Raw genomic sequence first — 18,993 nt, forward strand, 5'->3', positions numbered from 1 at the left:
AAAAAAAAGTGGTGATTATTGTTTATCAATTCCAGTTGCTTTTACAACTTTTGTATCTTATTGTAAGTAAATTTCGTTACTTCATTAATATTAGTCACCTGGGTTTAAGTTCCAGGAATTCAATCTCAAGATAAGCAAACCCAAAACAGTAGTGATGGCAATAAACAGAGGGATGACCAGCGAACATCATGCTAGGAAACCATCCACTAGAAAGTGTGGAAAACTTTACATACCCCGGCAGAGTAATATCTTGAGATATACTAGCCATAGAGGAGGTAGTGAATAGAATGCAGCAAGTTATGAGCGCTCCTCTGGGATCCCAAAGAACCAACAAAATCAAAGCTGGCAATGTTCAAACAGTACTTGATACCAATCTTAACCTATGGTATTGAAACCTGCACCCTCACTAAGGAGGACTCATCAAGTTTGCAGGCATCTGAGATGAAGTTCCTTAGGTCCACAATTCAAAAAACCAAAACTGGACAAGTTAAGGAATGATGTGGTTAGAAAGGAAGCTGGGATTGAAACATCATTGTTAGATCGAGTCAGAATGACCATACTGAGGTGGTTTGGCATGTAATGAGGATGGAGGCAACAAGGACAGCTTATGTTAATTTGGAGAGACATGTGGCAGGAAAACAGACGGTGCGAAGACCAAGAACCCACTGGCTGGACATCGTAAAGATGGACGTTGCAGATCGGGGAAGGACACTGGAAGACATCATTAACAACAGAACATATCTCAATAAGACAGAATGACCGGGAGAGTTGGCCGTGCAGTTAGGGGCGTGCGGCTATGAGCTTGCATCCGGGAGATAGTGGATTTGAACCTCACTGTTGGCAGCCTTGAATATGGTTTTCCGTGGTTTCCATTTTCACACCAGGCAAATGCTGAGGCTGTACATTAATTAAGGCCATGGCCGCTTCCTTCCCACTCCTAGCCCTTTCCTAACCAACTGTAAAGAAAACAGGGACAGAATGGAAGAGGCTTGCGAACAGTATCTGGTAAACTGGAACTGCAAAATGAATAATAATGCCCGTTACATTAGAGTGCTGGTTTATTGAATGTGAAATGGAACAAGTTTAATACAACGAATCCATAAGAACAAGTCAAGTGAATGGCATGAACTGAACTGAACAAAAGATGGCTGGTCATTACCAAAGAGAAAACACCAAAGAATACTAGGTGGCACCACTAGAGGGCAGCTCGATTTGAAGCATATTTAACACCCCCTCTTAAAGTGATAAATGCCCGAATAGTTCACCTCTTGAGACAGAGGTTGCTCAAACACTTCCAGTGCTTGACCCTAGGCAATCCTTTTGTGAGCACATCCGGTGGCATCGCTTCCATTGCAAAATATTCAGGCTGATTTCCTCAGCAGACAGAACTTTCCTCAGCAGACAGAACTTTCCTCAAAAAATTATATTTTTTAATATCATTGTTTTTACATCCCACTAACTACTTTTTTGAAGGTTTTCAGAGACGTCAAGGTGCCGGAATTTTGTCCTGCATAAGTTCTTTTATAGGCCAGTAAATCTACCGACACAAGACTGACGTATTTGAGCACCTTCAAATACCACCAAACTGAGCCAGGATGGAACCTGCCAAGTTAAGTTCAGAAGACCAGCCCCTCAACAGTCTGAGCCACTCAGCCCGGCCTCGCAAAATGATGATGCACATGAATATGCTTTATGCATGAGTGGAACACAGGATTCTCAGCCAATTTCTATGGTCCTTGATTGTCAATGTGCAGATTGACAGCTGGCAGTAGACTTTTACTGATTTCCTAGGACAGCCGTCATGGGTGTATTGCCTCCTTGGAGGCATCACTGAGAGCCAGACTCTGTAGATGAAAGCACAACTGTGCGCTTTTTCCTTTACTCTCAGGAAACAGGACCTCTACTCATTGTGAAGGTGTATCCAGTGTAGGATCTCGTGTCATCAATGCAAGCAGCCTAGTCAGCGTCAACATAACCAGCTAGAATGCCCACTCTCACTGCGAAAGTGATACTTAAGTCCAGTGTTCCCTTGAGATAATGTAGGATACGTTTTGCAGCCTGCCAATGGCTGGCACCAAAATAGTCCATAATTGACTTAGAACACTGGTTGTATGAGATATTGAATGAATAAAAGTGAGTTTCCACCTTTTTAATACTCATATTTGCTTTAGGCAAATCAATTAATCATTTACAGTACATGTTTTGTTCCAATTGGAACATTCTCAGCTATATTACAGCATTTAGGTGGAATTACAAAGTATGTTATCTTCTAAAAAATATCTTAATGAGTACCTTGTTTCGCTTAAAATCTATGTGAATTTAAAAAAAAAATTAAAATCAATGTTGATGGTTGAATGGGGCAGTGAAATGGAAAGGGAAATGGATTTACTTATTTTAACCTATATTAAAACTATATCTATTAATTTGTACAGATGTTAAAAAATGTTTTTGTTCCCAGTACTTTTTCCACTATGATGTATGATTTTCTAGGTGTCTACTAATAAAAAGTTTTTGGAAATTAACTTTTCTTAGTCACTGTTCTACTTTTCACAAGGATGTTCTCAGCTCTATCCAAGGCAAATGTTGTTTATTTTAATTTTATAAAAGTTTCTCTTGAATTCCGTTAATGCAGGATCCCTGAAGCTGATTACTGTCATACTATTATTAAAAGAGCTTTCCCGAAATCTTGTTGTTGATGACAAATCTACTGTGTCCTCAAAGTATGAAGGCTTTCACGGCCGGTGTCAACATAATAAAAATCTTCCGGGCTATTATGCCGTGATGCACTCCTCTCGTTCCTTTCAGACGTTTCGACTACTGCTGCGGTAGTCATCTTCTATGGCGTCGTGTAGGTGCTCTCTCCTGTATCTCGCTGGCGACTGCGCTGGTTGTTTGGGAGGCAGTTGCATTTATAAACGAGTGTGTGACCTCCGACTGGTTTGGGCCGTGAAGTCTGACGTCTGATTGAGTATCTGAAAGCACGACCTCCGATTGGGTCGCGCTGAGCAGTCTGACGTTTGGTTGGATCTCTGAGCACACTACCTCTGATTGGTTTGCGCTGTGCAGTCTGTCATCTGGTTGAATATATGACGGCATGAATTCTGATTGGGTAGTAATGAGGACTATTGAAATGTCAAAGAAGGTTCAACCTTTTCAATACAAAACGTGTTGTATAAGAAGTTCACAACATAATATTTATTGAATAATAAGGACCGGTTTCGACGCTCACTGCGTCATCATCAGCTATAAAGATCAACAAATAGGCAAAGTACATGTCATGAATGATTTACATTAATAACTCTTGTATGGCTGAATACAAATGGTAAACTGCTTTGTCATAAAAACTAGGAGAAACTTGAGTAAAATATGATAATGTGATGTGACACGTAAAACATAGTGGTTTGATGGGTAAAAATTATGCATAAAATTGAACTGATGCTATGAGCATGAGAGTCTGAATATGGTGATAAAACTATGTGGTAAAAATAAAATGGTAAAATTGTCCACTCTTCTGTTGTTCACTTCAGGCACATAAGTCCAGGTCCGATGTTATATAGTCAAACCAATAAAAAGATTTTTGTCGAGGCCGGGACACCTGATGTTGGGCGATTGAATAAGGTTGCTCTTCAAATTAGTCTCAGCTCAACAGGGTAGTGAATCTTAAAGATTAAGATTCACTACCCTGTTGAGCTGAGACTAATTTGAAGAGCAACCTTATTCAATCGCCCAACATCAGGTGTCCCGGCCTCGACAAAAATCTTTTTATTGGTTTGACTATATAACATCGGACCTGGACTTATGTGCCTGAAGTGAACAACAGAAGAGTGGACAATTTTACCATTTTATTTTTACCACATAGTTTTATCACCATATTCAGACTCTCATGCTCATAGCATCAGTTCAATTTTATGCATAATTTTTACCCATCAAACCACTATGTTTTACGTGTCACATCACATTATCATATTTTACTCAAGTTTCTCCTAGTTTTTATGACAAAGCAGTTTACCATTTGTATTCAGCCATACAAGAGTTATTAATGTAAATCATTCATGACATGTACTTTGCCTATTTGTTGATCTTTATAGCTGATGATGACGCAGTGAGCGTCGAAACCGGTCCTTATTATTCAATAAATATTATGTTGTGAACTTCTTATACAACACGTTTTGTATTGAAAAGGTTGAACCTTCTTTGACATTTCAATTGTGAATCTCAGTTCAATACGGGAAAATGAAGTTTTTAACTTATAATAATGAGGACTAGTCAAACATATTTTACTTTAATTATTATTTTTTAAACTAAGTGGAAAACTTTTCTATCTTTCAATGTGGCCAAGGTTTTTCATTTTCACTCACATTCTTATAAGAGGAGTTGTGCTTTCAAAATCAATTTTTTAAACTGCATGCTAAATATCAAATACCGGGCGAGCTGGTCGTGCGCGTAGAGGCGCGCGGCTGTGAGCTTGCATCCGGGAGATAGTAGGTTCGAATCCCACTATCGGCAGCCCTGAAAATGGTTTTCCGTGGTTTCCCATTTTCACGCCAGGCAAATGCTGGGGCTGTACCTTAATTAAGGCCACGGCCGCTTCCTTCCATTTCCTAGCCCTTTCCTATCCCATCGTCGCCATAAGACCTATCTGTGTCGGTGCGACGTGAAGCCCCTAGCAAAAAAAATATCAAATATGATGAACATCTGATGAAAATAGACACACATACAGATGAACCTCGATATCTCGAAACTCGATTACTCGAATTTTCAATATCTCTAAGTAACTACAATTTCCCGGCCGTTTGTCCTATTCTTCACAAGTATTTATTTCTCTATTACTCAAAATTTGGTTACACGAATTTCTTGATTTGTAGAAGCAAACGTTTCCTCCCTTGAAACAAAAAAATACTCTGTAACTTGAATTTTGTACATCAACTGTGCAATACAGCATTTGTGGTTAACAAGTAAATAAAGGGTTACAGTGATGCTGGGAGCTAATATGACTGGGGCCGAAAAACTAAAACTTCTAGTGATCGGCAAATTGGCGAAGCCTCGCTATTTCTCGGGTGTGAATTCATTACTGGTCACATACGAAAGCAACCACGGAAGTCGTGCACGAAAAGCTCCATTTACGAATCTTGGATGCATGGTATTGATGAGAAGTTTCAGTGCGAAGGGAGAAAAATCTTCCTTTTCGTAGACAACTGCCCTGCTCATCCCAAGGGGCTCGTTCAGGAGTTAAATGCATTGAGCATGGCCTTCTTGCCACTGAACTTAACATCCAAACTATAACCCATGGACCAAGAGGTGATTAAAAACTTGATGCATTTCCGTAGGAAGAGGGCTGTTCAGAGAATTCTGAGAGGATTCATGCTGGTAAAAAAATAAGTGGAAGGAAAGAAGGTTAACAGTAAAAAAACGGAAGAGACAGACATTTTTTTTCCAAAGGTGTTAACGATGGTGTATTACTTGTTTTACTACTGTATGTACTGTATTCTGTTGCCTATGTTCATATATTTTTAAATACTCTTAAAAATACTGTAGGCCTATTCAGTTTATGCCCGCTGATACATATAATTGAATCATGTGCTATACATGCTCAAAAAGGGTATTCTCTATATCTTGAAATTTTGAGAACTCAAAATAAAATTTAGCTCCCGAGGTGCTTCAAGATATCGAGGTTCCGCTGTAGTTCAAACAATAATTTTTCTTCTCTCTCTCTCTCCCAATTTGCATATGAATGATAATGTGAATTACAACTCACAAATTTTGACTAGACAAATTTCTCATATATGAAAATGACAATTTTGCAAGCAGTTAGCATGAATATGGAATGCAATTTTTGTGTTCACTCTGAATTACCTGATCAACAAAACAACTTACAGTATATTTTCTTCTATTTCAACAAAACAGATGAAGCAAACAAAATTCATCACAGCCTATTGAGTTATACTCAATTACATGTTTTTGTGATTTATATGTTAGTAAAGTTATAATTAATTGAAATTGAATGATTAAATTGAAATAATATAAATAACAAAACATTATTTATTCAATAATAGGCTTAATTAGACAAACTGAATAGTTAAATACTAGTACATAATTATAGTTCATTAGTGTACAGCTTACCAGTAATAAGAAAGAAAGAGTACAGACGGAACATAGATAACCATGAGTATCTTTCGCCAGTCTTGGAAGTACCAGGATATTGAGCCCATGATCAGCTCACCAGTTGGGTTGTATGTACTCATGATGGCTCCACCTAAGACACGTTTCTTGGGACCCATTAGCTCCAAGCCTAAGCAAAAAAGTCTTCTTTACTTATTTAATTTACTAGATTTAGAGTTAAGGTTACATAAGAAAGCTAGCAGGTGTGAAATATGTATATCTAGGAACAGATAGAGAGCAGCGACTTACCATGTACAGTAAGAACGCACGGATAAGAGTACACTTAAAAGAAAGACGTAGTCCCAAAATTGTTCCTAGGCTCATATAGATTTAGAATTAATATTTTCAGTTAGTTATACGTATTGTAGTTTACAAGATGAAAATAATATAAACAAAGGTTGAAATTATACTATACTTACAGACCAGGGGCATAGCCAAGAGGGGTGACTAGGGGTTAGACACCCTGGTGGAAATTTTACAAAAGAAAATAAACAGAAACTGACAATAAACAAGTGAAAGTCAACTCAATGGGCTGGTTCTTTATACATATATCTTCATCTATCCATCGAATTAACTCCTAACTTATCCTTCATCTTCTCATTGTAAATACCCATCTACCATCATTCCCACCTGTTAGCACCAGCAATCATCCTCACTACATTCATGTCTGTTACTTTAAATATGAATAAGATATCCTGTGTCCACCCAGCTCAAACTCTCATACAGGAGAGTCAGTCTGAAAAGAGACCAACATAAACATAATTTCGTCTGAGGCCTTCTTTTTTTTCCTTGCAGAGTACTATTGATCGCAATTATGAGCTCACTGCTGCACTTTGATTTGATTTCTGTTACAACATTATCATCCTGCAAAATTACACAACCTGCATACTTGAAATGATCCACCTGTTCCAGTTTTGTATTCCCCATGCAACTTCCAGTTGTGTTTGGTTTCTTCTCAACTGGCATAACTTAAGCCTTGGAAATTTACACGTTTCCACCCAAATGAATCCCTTCCTGTCATGTTATAACTTTCAGTAAATGATCCACATAAACTATGAACAATAAGGGTGAAAGTGGAGCCTTGTCTAACCCCTAGAACCAGTTTGAACTAAGAACTTATTTTGCTATCAATTCTCAGTGTGGTTCATTCATCAACATAAATACCCTTGATTGTCTGTAATAACCCACCTCCGATCCATATTACCTCAGTATGGCCAACATCCTTTTCCTTGGTACTCTATCATAATACCTTCTCTAGATATATGTAACAAAGAGAGAGTTGACCTCATGGTTAGGATTACTGTCTCTGAGAGTGCATTTGGGAGATGGTGGGCTCAAGTCCCACCGTTGGCAACCCTGAAGATAGTTTTGTGTGGTGAAAGACCACCCCCATATTGGGGGTTATACCTCAGTTAAGGCCACAGTTGCTACCTTCCCAATCATAACCCTTTCTCATCCTTATATCGCTGAGAACCCTTTGATGTGTTAGTGCAACATTAAACCACCAAAACCAAAACAAAAGAAAAGAAAAAAAAGAAAGAAAAAGAAAATCCATGAAACATAAGCATAATTGTCTATTCCTTGTAGAATTTTTCATTTACTTGATACATACCATACTGAAAATCTGATTGACAGCCTGTCTGTGGTCTGAAACGACACTGGTTTACATATAATTTGCTCTCCACCATTGATTGCATCCTCTTTTATAAAATGTATGAACACCTTGTCTGGTGTCCATTGTTGTTGCAGTTCTTTCTATTCTCTTGCTTATAGATAGGTGATAGTGGCAGCTATGTAATACTACAGTTACAGAAAAGGTATTTATTTCAAAATATGACTGTTCTTTGATGTAGTTTAACTATGTGTTGTACAGTACCCATTATCTTTGAAGTGCATTGCCCATTGGCTGAGCCAACTCACTCAAATAGAGTGGCTGACTGTGACAATGAAGAAGTTTTACTGATATTTTGGTTCAATGGAAACTTAAAATTCTCTGTAGCCCATGTATGGATTGCTTTTCATTCTTAGGCTTAGGGAATTATCAAGAAATTCAAAAGGTATCATACTGTGCTTGGATGGGTATATCCTTACCAGAATGTTCTACTTCACTTTTCCTTTGACAAATCAGTAGAAATTTAAGAAAATTGCTTGGTGAATGAACACATTCAAATGGTGTTGACAGAGTGCATAATGAAGATGGAGAACTAATATTAAAGACATCCATTTTCCAACTGATCATGTTTAGATTACCAAAAGGTTGGACAATGGAACTAGACTTCTATCAGGTACCGTACTAATATCATCTTTACATCCCGAATTTTTAGGCAGTTATAGGTTAGAATGCAAATTCTTTCATAATGTAGTGAGAATAACATAAATTCTAAGGGTTCTGATGGGCCGTATCCCTAATGTTTATCCCACATTAGACAGCATAACCATTGTGCAGGCTAGAGTATGCTTGTTACTCGCTTCAATAAGTCTGCATTATAACCCATAACTGCAAAAATATCTGGGTTCTAATCACCATCATTTCCCCTTTTCCACCTGACACTGGGTGGGGAAAAAAAATGGTTTCCCCCTCTCCACCCTTCCTCATCCAATGCTGTGTTCCAGCCCAGGTTCCGTTGTCCTATGCTGTTTTTCTCAGAGTCCATCCATTGTAATCTTGGTCTTTCTCATTCTCTCTTCCCTGTCATCCATTTTTCCAGTGCTTGTCTTGGAAATCTTTCTTCTTTCATCTGCCTGACATGCCCAAACCACCTCAATCTATTCTGTTCCAGTTTGTCATTTAGTTTTTGCACATTTAGCTCTTTTCTCACCCTATCCTTGTCTTTTGTACCATACTCCTCAAGAATTTCATTTCAGCTGCCGGTATTCTACTCTCATTTCTCTGAGCATTGTCCAGGATTCTGCTGCATTATGTCATTATAGGTAAGTAATATCACTTGCATATTACTTGTTTAGCCTTCATTGGTACATCTTCATTCTATATTAATCTCTGTACCTGGTGGTAGAAGGCACTCCCAAGTTGTGCGCTTCTACTAATTTTTGTATCCAGTCTTCCATTTTCAGTCAGTTCATTTCCCAAATATTTGAAGTGTTCTATTATTTCCAATTCCTTGTCTCCAATTCTGATAGTTCTTTTTCCTTCTTTACTTCTTCTCCTCACCACCACCGTCTTCCTCTTCTCCACATTAATCCCCATTGCTCAAATCTTCTATTCAGTACCTTCAGCTGTTGTTGTACATACTCCTCTTCTTCTCCCTAGATCACAACATCATCCGCAAACAAAATTACATTCATTCTTTTACCTTCACAATCTCCCCTTACTGCCTTCATGATGTCATCCACCACCATTATGAACAGTAAAGGTGACAATGCACTCCTTTGTTTTAGCCCATTGACAATTCAAAACCATTCACTTCTACCCACTGTTGTCTTCACACAGCTGTAACAGATATCATATATTGCTTTTATCATTGTTATTAGTTCCTTGCCAATCCCCCTTTGTGTCAATGCTTTCCCAAACATATGTTCTTGGGATGCTGTCGTATGCCTTTTTTAAGTCTATAAAAGTCATTACTATATTCTTTCCATATTTCCAGCTTTTATCCATGATCTGTGAAGGTACTAACATATTATTTTAAAATACTAGACCTGGCAGTGTAGCTTGCAAACCAACCGTCGTCAGCATTAGCCAGATGACTTGCAATCACAGCTGTTTTGGAAGGTGGTTCAGGATGGGCATTTCTATTTTGTGTTTCATTCTTTATCAGTTTGAAATTTAGAAGGACAAACATCTACAGGAACTGAAATCAGTATTATGAAAGATTGTTGATCCTATTATAGTAATGGTTAAACTCCTTCTTGACTTTTGGAAGCATACTAGATCCAGAAGGATATTTAGCTTCCACAACCACACTGTATTGGAAAAAAACTTTCAGAGCATATAGCACATGCCAAAGAGAAGTCAAATTCCCATGGTGCCCAGCTGGCCATTTTTGCTCCACACTAGACACAGGTAGGTCCTGTGGTCACCATATACTGTCTCATAAGTTGTGAACCCCAGGGGAATAAATTTAAATATCCCACTTACTGGTTTCTGATGTAATTTTATGTTGTTATAGTAGCTGGATGTAGCCCTTGTAAGGCAATGAGAATGGGCAGTATCTACTGTGTATGGGAAGTTGTGTGGTAACTATGGGTAGAGGATAGTGTTGTGTGTGGTGTGAGAGTTGCAGGAATGTTAGCTCCTTCTGTAGATCAGTGGTAGAGTGTAGGCCTCCGAATCCCAAAATTGCAGGTTCAAACCTGGCACAGGTTGTCATTCTTAAACAGTAGGAAAAAAAAGAAAAGCTCATTCCAACTCTCCATGTCATGTGATGTTGGTATGTAAAAGATCTCGGGTGACACATTTGGTATTTACCTAACAAAATAAAAACTCAGCCATAGATTGCCTAATAGAATTCCAGTTTACTCTGCTATCTGGTAGGAAAGAGTGGTCCACATTGAGACATATTCCACAATGAGATATTCCCTCTAAAATATGAATAGTTTATCAGTCTGCTTGTACTACTAGGCAGTAGGTTTTGAGATATCAAACCGCTCAGCTTAAGCATTCTTGCTTTAGTAAACATACTATTATTTTTCAGTATGGATGTAATTTTTTTTGTTAGCAATTGAGGTCTCTAGTTGCCTGCAGTTACAAAAAATCTGGTTAAGAAGTTTGTCTACTGCTGGTCTCAAAAAGGCAGACACTGGGTGGAGATCAATCTGTGTTACTTGGACTATGTGGCAGGTGATGCATGATGGGACAAGGATGGCAAATGAGTGAAGTCTAATGACAGTAGCCATGAATATATATGTTGTGTTGTTGGAAAATAAATAATACGTAGTTCTTATCTTTGTGGTAAACACTAATTCAGTGAATTAGTCCCTTAACTAAACACCTGCACTATCAGGTAAGAAAAATGTGACTTATTGCAGGTCATTTGCATATTTCTTTACTACAGATTAACATAATTTTTTTTTTTTAAACCCTGATTTGTGTTAGCAAGTTTACCACAAGCTGTTACTAAGTGACATGTGATGTGGGGCACTGTGAACCTCATTAATTTTTATGATAAATCTATGTATAATTACATATTTCATGTTTCAGGAATAGGTATAAATCATAAAGGAAATAAAAGGGTCCTTCATAGCCAAAAAAGTGGAAAGTTCTGTGAAACTTGCATTAAAAGAAAACATGAACATTTATAGAGCAGATGTTCAAGACTGTGATACAATATATTAAAAAATCTAAGAAAACTAATTGATGAAGCTATGTCGTTCTGACCAAGGTATAAATCCCAGCATCATTGAGAAAGAAAAGAAAGGGTTTCTGTTGCAATCTTCAAGGATTTACTATGGGTTAGAACTGGCCAATTTCTGAAAAATGCATATGAAACAGCATTAAACAACAATTTGAAAATGCTGGATTCTTGGAAAATAAAAAACAGGATGTGAATGGATTAGGGGCTTTTTAAAGAGATGTCCATAACTTAACACAGGCAACCCTGAAGCATGCAGCCTTTCCCATGCAATTGCTTTCAACCTCCAGAACATACATTTTTTCTATGCAAACCTTGAAATTGGCCTGGAAAGAAGTTGTACATTTTGTGATGGTTCTAGAATTTTCAACTTACTGTAGGACAGACTAGGGTTGCGACTGTGCAAAACCTGAAAAAAATAATTGCTGAAAAAGGGACCAAGCAAGTTTGCAAGATGACCAGCGCTGAGAGAGGTGAGCTTGTAACCACCTGTTGCATTGTAAGTGCACAAGGTTTTACACTACAACAGGCTATGATCTTCCCAAAAGTGTATTTTAAGGAGTATATGCTCTGTAGCATTCCACTAGGCAACTTAGATTTGGCCTCAGTGAACGTTGCCATTTTTCATGAAGTATTGCAGCATTTCATTAAAGAATCATCATCATCAAAACAGAACCCAAGTATTCTCATTATATCCATCAACATTTCATTAGATGTCACCAGCTCGGCAAGAGAAAATGGAGTTTCTATAGTCACACTACCTCCCAATTGCATTGATAAAGATGAGGAAAAGATCCTAGAGTTCTCTAAAGAGACAGATGCAGAATATTCAGACCATTCAACTTCTGAGGGTGACTTCAAAGATGAACATTCTCTGACATCAATGGACCTACAATCCCAAGAAGCAGAAGTGAATGACTTTGTGCTTCTAAGATTTAAAGAGAAAAATGTGAAGTGCTCTCTCATAGCAGTGACAATTAGTTTCATTTCTAAGGAGAAGTGGGAATAGGAAACAGTTTCATTTTTCCAGAAGTGTCAGGTGAAGCAATGATCAACAAAGCAAATTACAATGATTTTGTGAAAGCTAAAAACTTGTGCTCAGACAAAAAGACTTGTATTTTGGTACTGAGTTTACTGCTAACATTCACTGGCTGCCTGATGCTTTATGTACTATATCATATATCTGTCTCAAGGTGAAACTCTATGACCCACTAAGAGATATTTTGCCACTTTGTAAAAGTCAGGCCGGCCCCACGGAGTAGCGGTAGTGTGACTGCCTCTTACCTCGAGACCCCGGATTTTATTCCCAGCCAGATCAGGGATTTTTACCTGGATCTGAGGGCTGGTTCGAGATCCACTAAGCCCTATATGATTACAATTGAGGAGCTATTAAATGGTGAGATGGCGACCTCCGTCTGAGAGGATTCCTCATGCTGAAAACACGACACCTCATAATCTGCATGCCTTTGGGCTGAGCAGCGGTCACTTGGTAGGCCATGTCCCTTCGGGGCTGTCGCGCCATGGGGTCTGGCTTGGTTTTTTATAAAAGTCAGCTTGTAATTTGAAGATAATGATCCTTGGCACACATTTTTAAGATTAATTATAAAATATAATAATACTCAAACACTTTCACAAATAAAAGTTAAGATTTAATGAAAACATGTAAAACAAAATCTTTCTGTCTCAGGTAGCCCACTTTCCCCTACTGTAAAATGGAACGTTGAAACTGTTGCACAGGAAGCCTATATAGGATCAAATAAAAATGCCTGCACGTAGTAGCTGAGGCCGCATTATTATTACTGCAGGAATGTTGAAGACAGCACAAATACCCCAATCTGCAAACCAAGAGAATTAACCATATACAATTAAAAACCATGACACCAGCTGGGAATCAAACCCAGGGCACATGTCCAAGTCACTGACAAGTCAACCGTGGAGCCCGATGCTTATTGCTGATGACAGAAGATAAACAAAATAAACAAAAATATTGAATCTTACTCACCCATGACAAAGGCAGTGGTGTATATGCCACCCCCTACGATGCCTTCAGCAAGGTTGCACACCTGGAACATGATGTAGTTGAGGGACAGCGAGCGCAGGATGCCCGTGAGGCACGTGAGCCCCAGGCCTCCGAGCAATGCAAACCGCCGGCCCCACCTGCCACACAGGAGAGCGGGCTTGACAAACTGAGGCCGTGCGGGCCGCCATAAGTGTTATTGCTAGTTTAGATAGAGGAGAAATTAGTCACTGGAGATATATGTTCAGGAATTTCATTTTGAAAATGGAAAATAAGGGAGAAGGTATAACTATCTGTAGAAGCACTCCTTAGTGTCTATTTACTATGTATAAATGAGCAAACAGATGGTAAAAATGAAGCAGGATCTGGGAATGAGAATATTATATTACATGCAGTATTGATTTTTTTATAGTCTATAAATAATCTAATGAATAGTTTCATAGAGAAAAATATGAATTCTCTGCATGCATGATTTATACATTTAAGCATAGAATCAACCAATTAGTCTAAACCGATGAAATATTTTTAGTAGTTAGTGATGTTTTCTTCCTTGTCTGTCTCCGAGCAACCAAGTAAAGTTTCATTTCTCCAAAAGTTTTGCTAATGTAGTTGTACTTCACTCGACTACTACCCTGGTTCTGGCTTTTTAGCACAATAAAGGGAAAAGATGTGTCTCAATATTAGAAATTTTTAAAAATAATTTGTAGCTGCCACTGCTACTGTTAACTATTATTTGCAAGTGTTTAGATCCTAGAAAACCAGGTCAATAGGATTATTCTTATTCTTATTCTTATTATTATTATATTTCTACCACCACTACTACTATAAAGTAATTATCAGCAAGTATAATTATTTTATGATATACAGTTTAACCATATGTTAATTTCCAAACTTTGAAAAAGCGTGTCTAGAAAGTAAAAATATTTTAACTTCAAGGTGGATTTGTGTTAATAATGAACAATTACAATTCAATTTTGCTTTGATTCTCATTATTTTAAATATGTTAATATTGCTTGATTAATTAAAAGAATGTGAGTTCGTTTCCCTAACAGAAAGCTGAGAGAGTAAGAAAGAGAGAAAAAAAATGGTGGTGACAGGTGAGGGGAAGTCCCAGTGACAACTTTGTGCAACAGTCCTATTTGAATTCTAGTTTCCAATGGCACAATGATGGCCTGATATTGAATGGGAGGTGAGGCTGACTGCAAACTAAAGAATATGGTTAAGAATTGTCACTACCTGCAAAATAAATAAATACCGATTAACTGATTTTCTCTTTATGGCTATGTAAATCACTTTATTCACTGCAAACTATCTCATTTGCTTGGCCACCTAGTGATATAAATGGTTAATCAAATACAAATATGCGGGAACTGCACCACTCCGTATCATTCCGTACCAGTCAGTGTGTGCACTTATGCAAGTCGTTTGATTCTGTGCAGTTGTGATTTGTGAAGTTGAAGTCTGAGAAGAGTTATGATGGCATAGTTCAATCCTATTGAAATTCCACTTCCCAATGATACCAACAATGGTATGTTTCAAAACATTATGTAATTTTTGAAATTTTGTGCACCATGTAACTTCTGCCCTGACTGTCTTAAGTCTGCTAAAATGGTACCATTATGTTGGCTATAAGATCCTCTATTCAGTGATACACACACTATGAGTCGTGGGTTACACCGAGCGAATGGCTGCACGGTTTGAGTTACATAGCTGTCAGCTTGCATTCAGGAGATAGTGGGTTCAAACCCCACAGTCGGCAGACCTGGTTTTCCGTGGTTTCCCATTTTCACACCAGGAAAATGCTGGGATTGTACCTTAATTAAGGCTACGGCCGCTTCTTCCCCACTCCTAGTTCTTTCCTGTCCCATAAGATCTATCAATATTGGTGCAACGTAAGGCTAATTGTAAAATATATATTAAGAGAAGTAAGAAATTCTCACATTTTCTACCCCATGTACGTTTGTCATAGGGCCATAGAGCAAGCATTGTGGTGCCACAATTCCAGGCTCAGGGAGAGCTTTGTAATGACAGCCCACATGAGGGATCAGAAATGATATTTACACAGTCGAGTCGCAGATTTTTAATTTCCAACTGTAAATTTTAGGCTCCTCCCTTACTACATTATATTTTTTGGATTCAGATGATTTTATTATTTGGATGTAAGGTGCCTGATCTTTTGAAATATAAACCACATTCTTATGTCTTTTTGTTTTGGAATTATTAATCGCAAACAAAAATTACACATCTCAAAATCTCACTCCCCTTCAGGTAGTTAACTGAGGCCCACCGAGTGACATATTTTCTGTCATATCTCACATTTCGAACCAATTAATGGTACCTCAACCATTCGGATCGGATCTTTGGAGCACATCCACGTGATTTTCTTCGAACCACGGTGCATTGGTCTTTGCTTTGTGGACAGGAGCATTATCATGTTGATGCAGAAAAGATCCGATTCCACACTGTTGCTACAGAGTGGAAAGCATGCTATTGCCTAAAATGTTTATTGTGCCATCAACCAGAACCAATGGTCCAAGCCCAAACTAGGATAAACATCCCCAGACCATCACACCACCTCCAATGAATTTCACTGACACCGCAACACACTCAGACATTCGCCAAGTCCACAAACGCCCATCTGACTGCCACAGCACATGCCGTGGCTTGTCATTTCATAAAACCTTCTTCCACAGACCAATGACAGCCTTGTTTGCACCACCCTAAGCGACATGGTGTATTCGTTCGTATGATCAGTGGCTTCCAGGCAACAGCACGGCCCTGAAAACTCGATGAATCGTTCTATCACTGACCTCTGTCCCTAACCTGCAACGGAAGTCCTCTGCAATTAGCAAGGACGTCTGACGATTGCTTCATACTTGCTTTAGAATTTGCCGGTCCCTGTTTGTTATTTAAATTATCCTGACTGACTGACAAATCAACAGTAGTGCCAATTAATTGAAACACAAGTTTTATGTGCTATTAGAGATAGCTGAAGAAAACATTTCCTCTCTGGTAACTATCAGGGAAATAAAAAGATGTAATAGCTGCAGATCTCCTCACAATGTTCTACATACATACATCATCATTATAGACCATTATATGCCTTTCAGCATTCAGTCTGCAAGCCTCTGTGAATTTACTAAACGTTGCCACAATCCTCTATTTGCAACTAGTGCTGTGGCCTCATTTAGTTCTATACCTCTTATCTTTAAATTGTAAGAAATTGAGTCTAACCATCGTCATCTTGGTCTCCCTTTACTTCACTTACCCTCCATAACCAAGTCCATTATTCTTCTAGGTAACCTATCCTCCTCCATTCGCCTCACATGACCCCACCACTTAAGCCGCTATATGCATACCGCTTCATCTATAGAGTTCATTTCTAATTTAGCCTTTATCTCCTCATTCCGAGTACCCTCCAGCCATTGTTCTCACTTGTTTGTACCAGCAATCATTCTCGCTACTTTCATGTCTGTTACTGTACTTCTAACTTATGAACAATATATCCTGAGTACACCAAGCTTTCACTCCCGTAAAGCAAAGTTGGTCTGAAAACAGACCAATGTAAAGATAATTTCGTCCAGGAGCTGACTTCCTTCTTACAGAATACTATTGATAGTAACTGCGAGCTCACTGCATTTTCTTTACTGCACCTTGATTCAATCTCGCTTACTATATTACCATCCTGGGAGAACACACATCCTAAGTTCTTGAAATTATCTACCTGTTCCAACTTTTAATCACCAATCTGACATTCAATTCTCTTGGATTTCTTACCCAATGACATCAACTTAGTCTTCAAAAAGCTCATTTTCATACCATATTCATTGCACCTATTTTCAAGTTCCAAGATATTAGACTGCAGGCTTTTGGAACAATCTGCCATTAAGACCAACTCGTCAGCATAGGCCAGACTGCTTACTACATTTCCACCTAACTGAATCCCTCCTTGCCACTTTATACCTTTCAGAAGATGATCTGTGTAAACTACGAACAGCAAAGGTGAAGGATTATAGCGTTGTCTAACCCCTTTAAGTACCCTGAACCAAGAACTCGTTCTACCATACATTCTCACTGCTACCCAATTGTCAACATAAATGCCTTTTGAATGATTTTAATAACCTACCTTTAATCCCATAGTCTCCCAGTACGGCAAACATCTTTTCCCTCGGTACCCTGTCATATACTTTCCCTAGATCTACAAAGCATAAACATAAACTCTCTATTCCTTTCAAAGCATTTTTCAATTACCTGGTGCATACTGAAAATATGATCCTGACAGCCCCTCTGTGGTCTGAAACCACACTGGTTTTCACCCAACTTCCTCTCAACCACTGATCACTCCCTCCCTTCCAAGATGCCGGTGAATACTTTGCCTGGTATACTAATCAATGAGATACCTCGATAGTTGTTGCAATCCTTCCTGTTCTCTTGCTTATAGATAGGTGCAATTACTGCTTTTGTCTAATCTGAAGGTACCTTACCAACACTCCATGCTAATCTTATTACTCTATGAAGCTATTTCATCCCTGCCTTCCCACTATACTTCAAAATTTCAGGTCTTATTTCATCTATTCCTGCTGCTTTATGACAAAGGAGTTTATTTACCACCTTTTCCACTTTTTCAATAATTTCACCATCATCATTTTTTTCCTCCCCATCAGCTAGGCTGTTCGCGACACCACCAGGAATCAACATCTATATCATCTGATGGCCAAGCAGGCTTCAATTTTCGGTAATGAGACAAAGTCTCTGATAGTGCATTGGCACTGCCGATGGCTGCAAACAGCCTACGCAGTGGCCTCCATGGTATGCACTAGCCGTGCATCTTGTTGGGTGTGTTAAGTACCAACTGTCGAGCCCAACTTAGCACACGGTGGCAAAACGCTGGCAACCAGGAATGAGTTAGCTGAAAAATTTATAATTTCCAATAACGGACCATTTTTATTGGTATTATAAATTAACTCATTCGGCACAAATATTTCAGGTTCCCTATGGGATTCAACATCCATATCAGGAAGATTTCCTTTTATGCTGAGAAGATTTTCAAAATATTCCCTCCACCAGTCCAGTGATTCCCTATGATCTTTTATGAGTTCACCTGAATTACCCAAACACTGTTCATTTCTTTCTTCCCTCCCTTCCTGTCCAGAAAGGTTTTCCTGCTGCTTGACCTAGGCTTTCCAGGTTATTACCAAAATCTTCCTACAACTTCTTTTTGGATTCAACAACTATTCGTTTTGCTCTGTTTCTTTCATCTGCGTACAATTCCCTGTCTGCATCAGCCCTTGTTTGGAGCCACTTCTGATAAGCCTTCTTTTTACGTTTACAAGCTGCTCTCACTTCATAATTACATCTAGATGTTTGCCTTTTCCCATCTTTACACACAGTTGTTCCTACTACAGCATCCCTGTATGTTACCCATTCTCTTTCTATATCCTGAACCTGCTCACTGCCCACTGTTTGGAACTTCTCACTAATCATCAGTAGCGGCGATTTAGAATTAGA

The 18,993-nt window shown here is 38.5% G+C and overlaps 1 protein-coding gene across 1 annotated transcript in view; it reads right to left on the reverse strand.

Annotated features, from left to right (window-relative positions):
- The window catches only part of LOC136877260 (organic cation transporter protein), a 265,111-nt gene that overhangs the window by 23,948 nt on the left and 222,170 nt on the right, over positions 1 to 18,993 (reverse strand). The window contains exons 4-5 of the mRNA XM_067151141.2: positions 13,471 to 13,625; positions 6,121 to 6,289 (exon numbers count right to left, since the gene is read on the reverse strand). Coding sequence (XP_067007242.1) covers positions 6,121 to 6,289; positions 13,471 to 13,625 — 324 coding nt within the window. The remainder of the gene's footprint in view (positions 1 to 6,120; positions 6,290 to 13,470; positions 13,626 to 18,993) is intronic.

This window comes from Anabrus simplex, chromosome 1 (genome assembly GCF_040414725.1).
Source record: "Anabrus simplex isolate iqAnaSimp1 chromosome 1, ASM4041472v1, whole genome shotgun sequence".
In the NCBI taxonomy this organism is placed as follows: domain Eukaryota; kingdom Metazoa; phylum Arthropoda; class Insecta; order Orthoptera; family Tettigoniidae; genus Anabrus; species Anabrus simplex.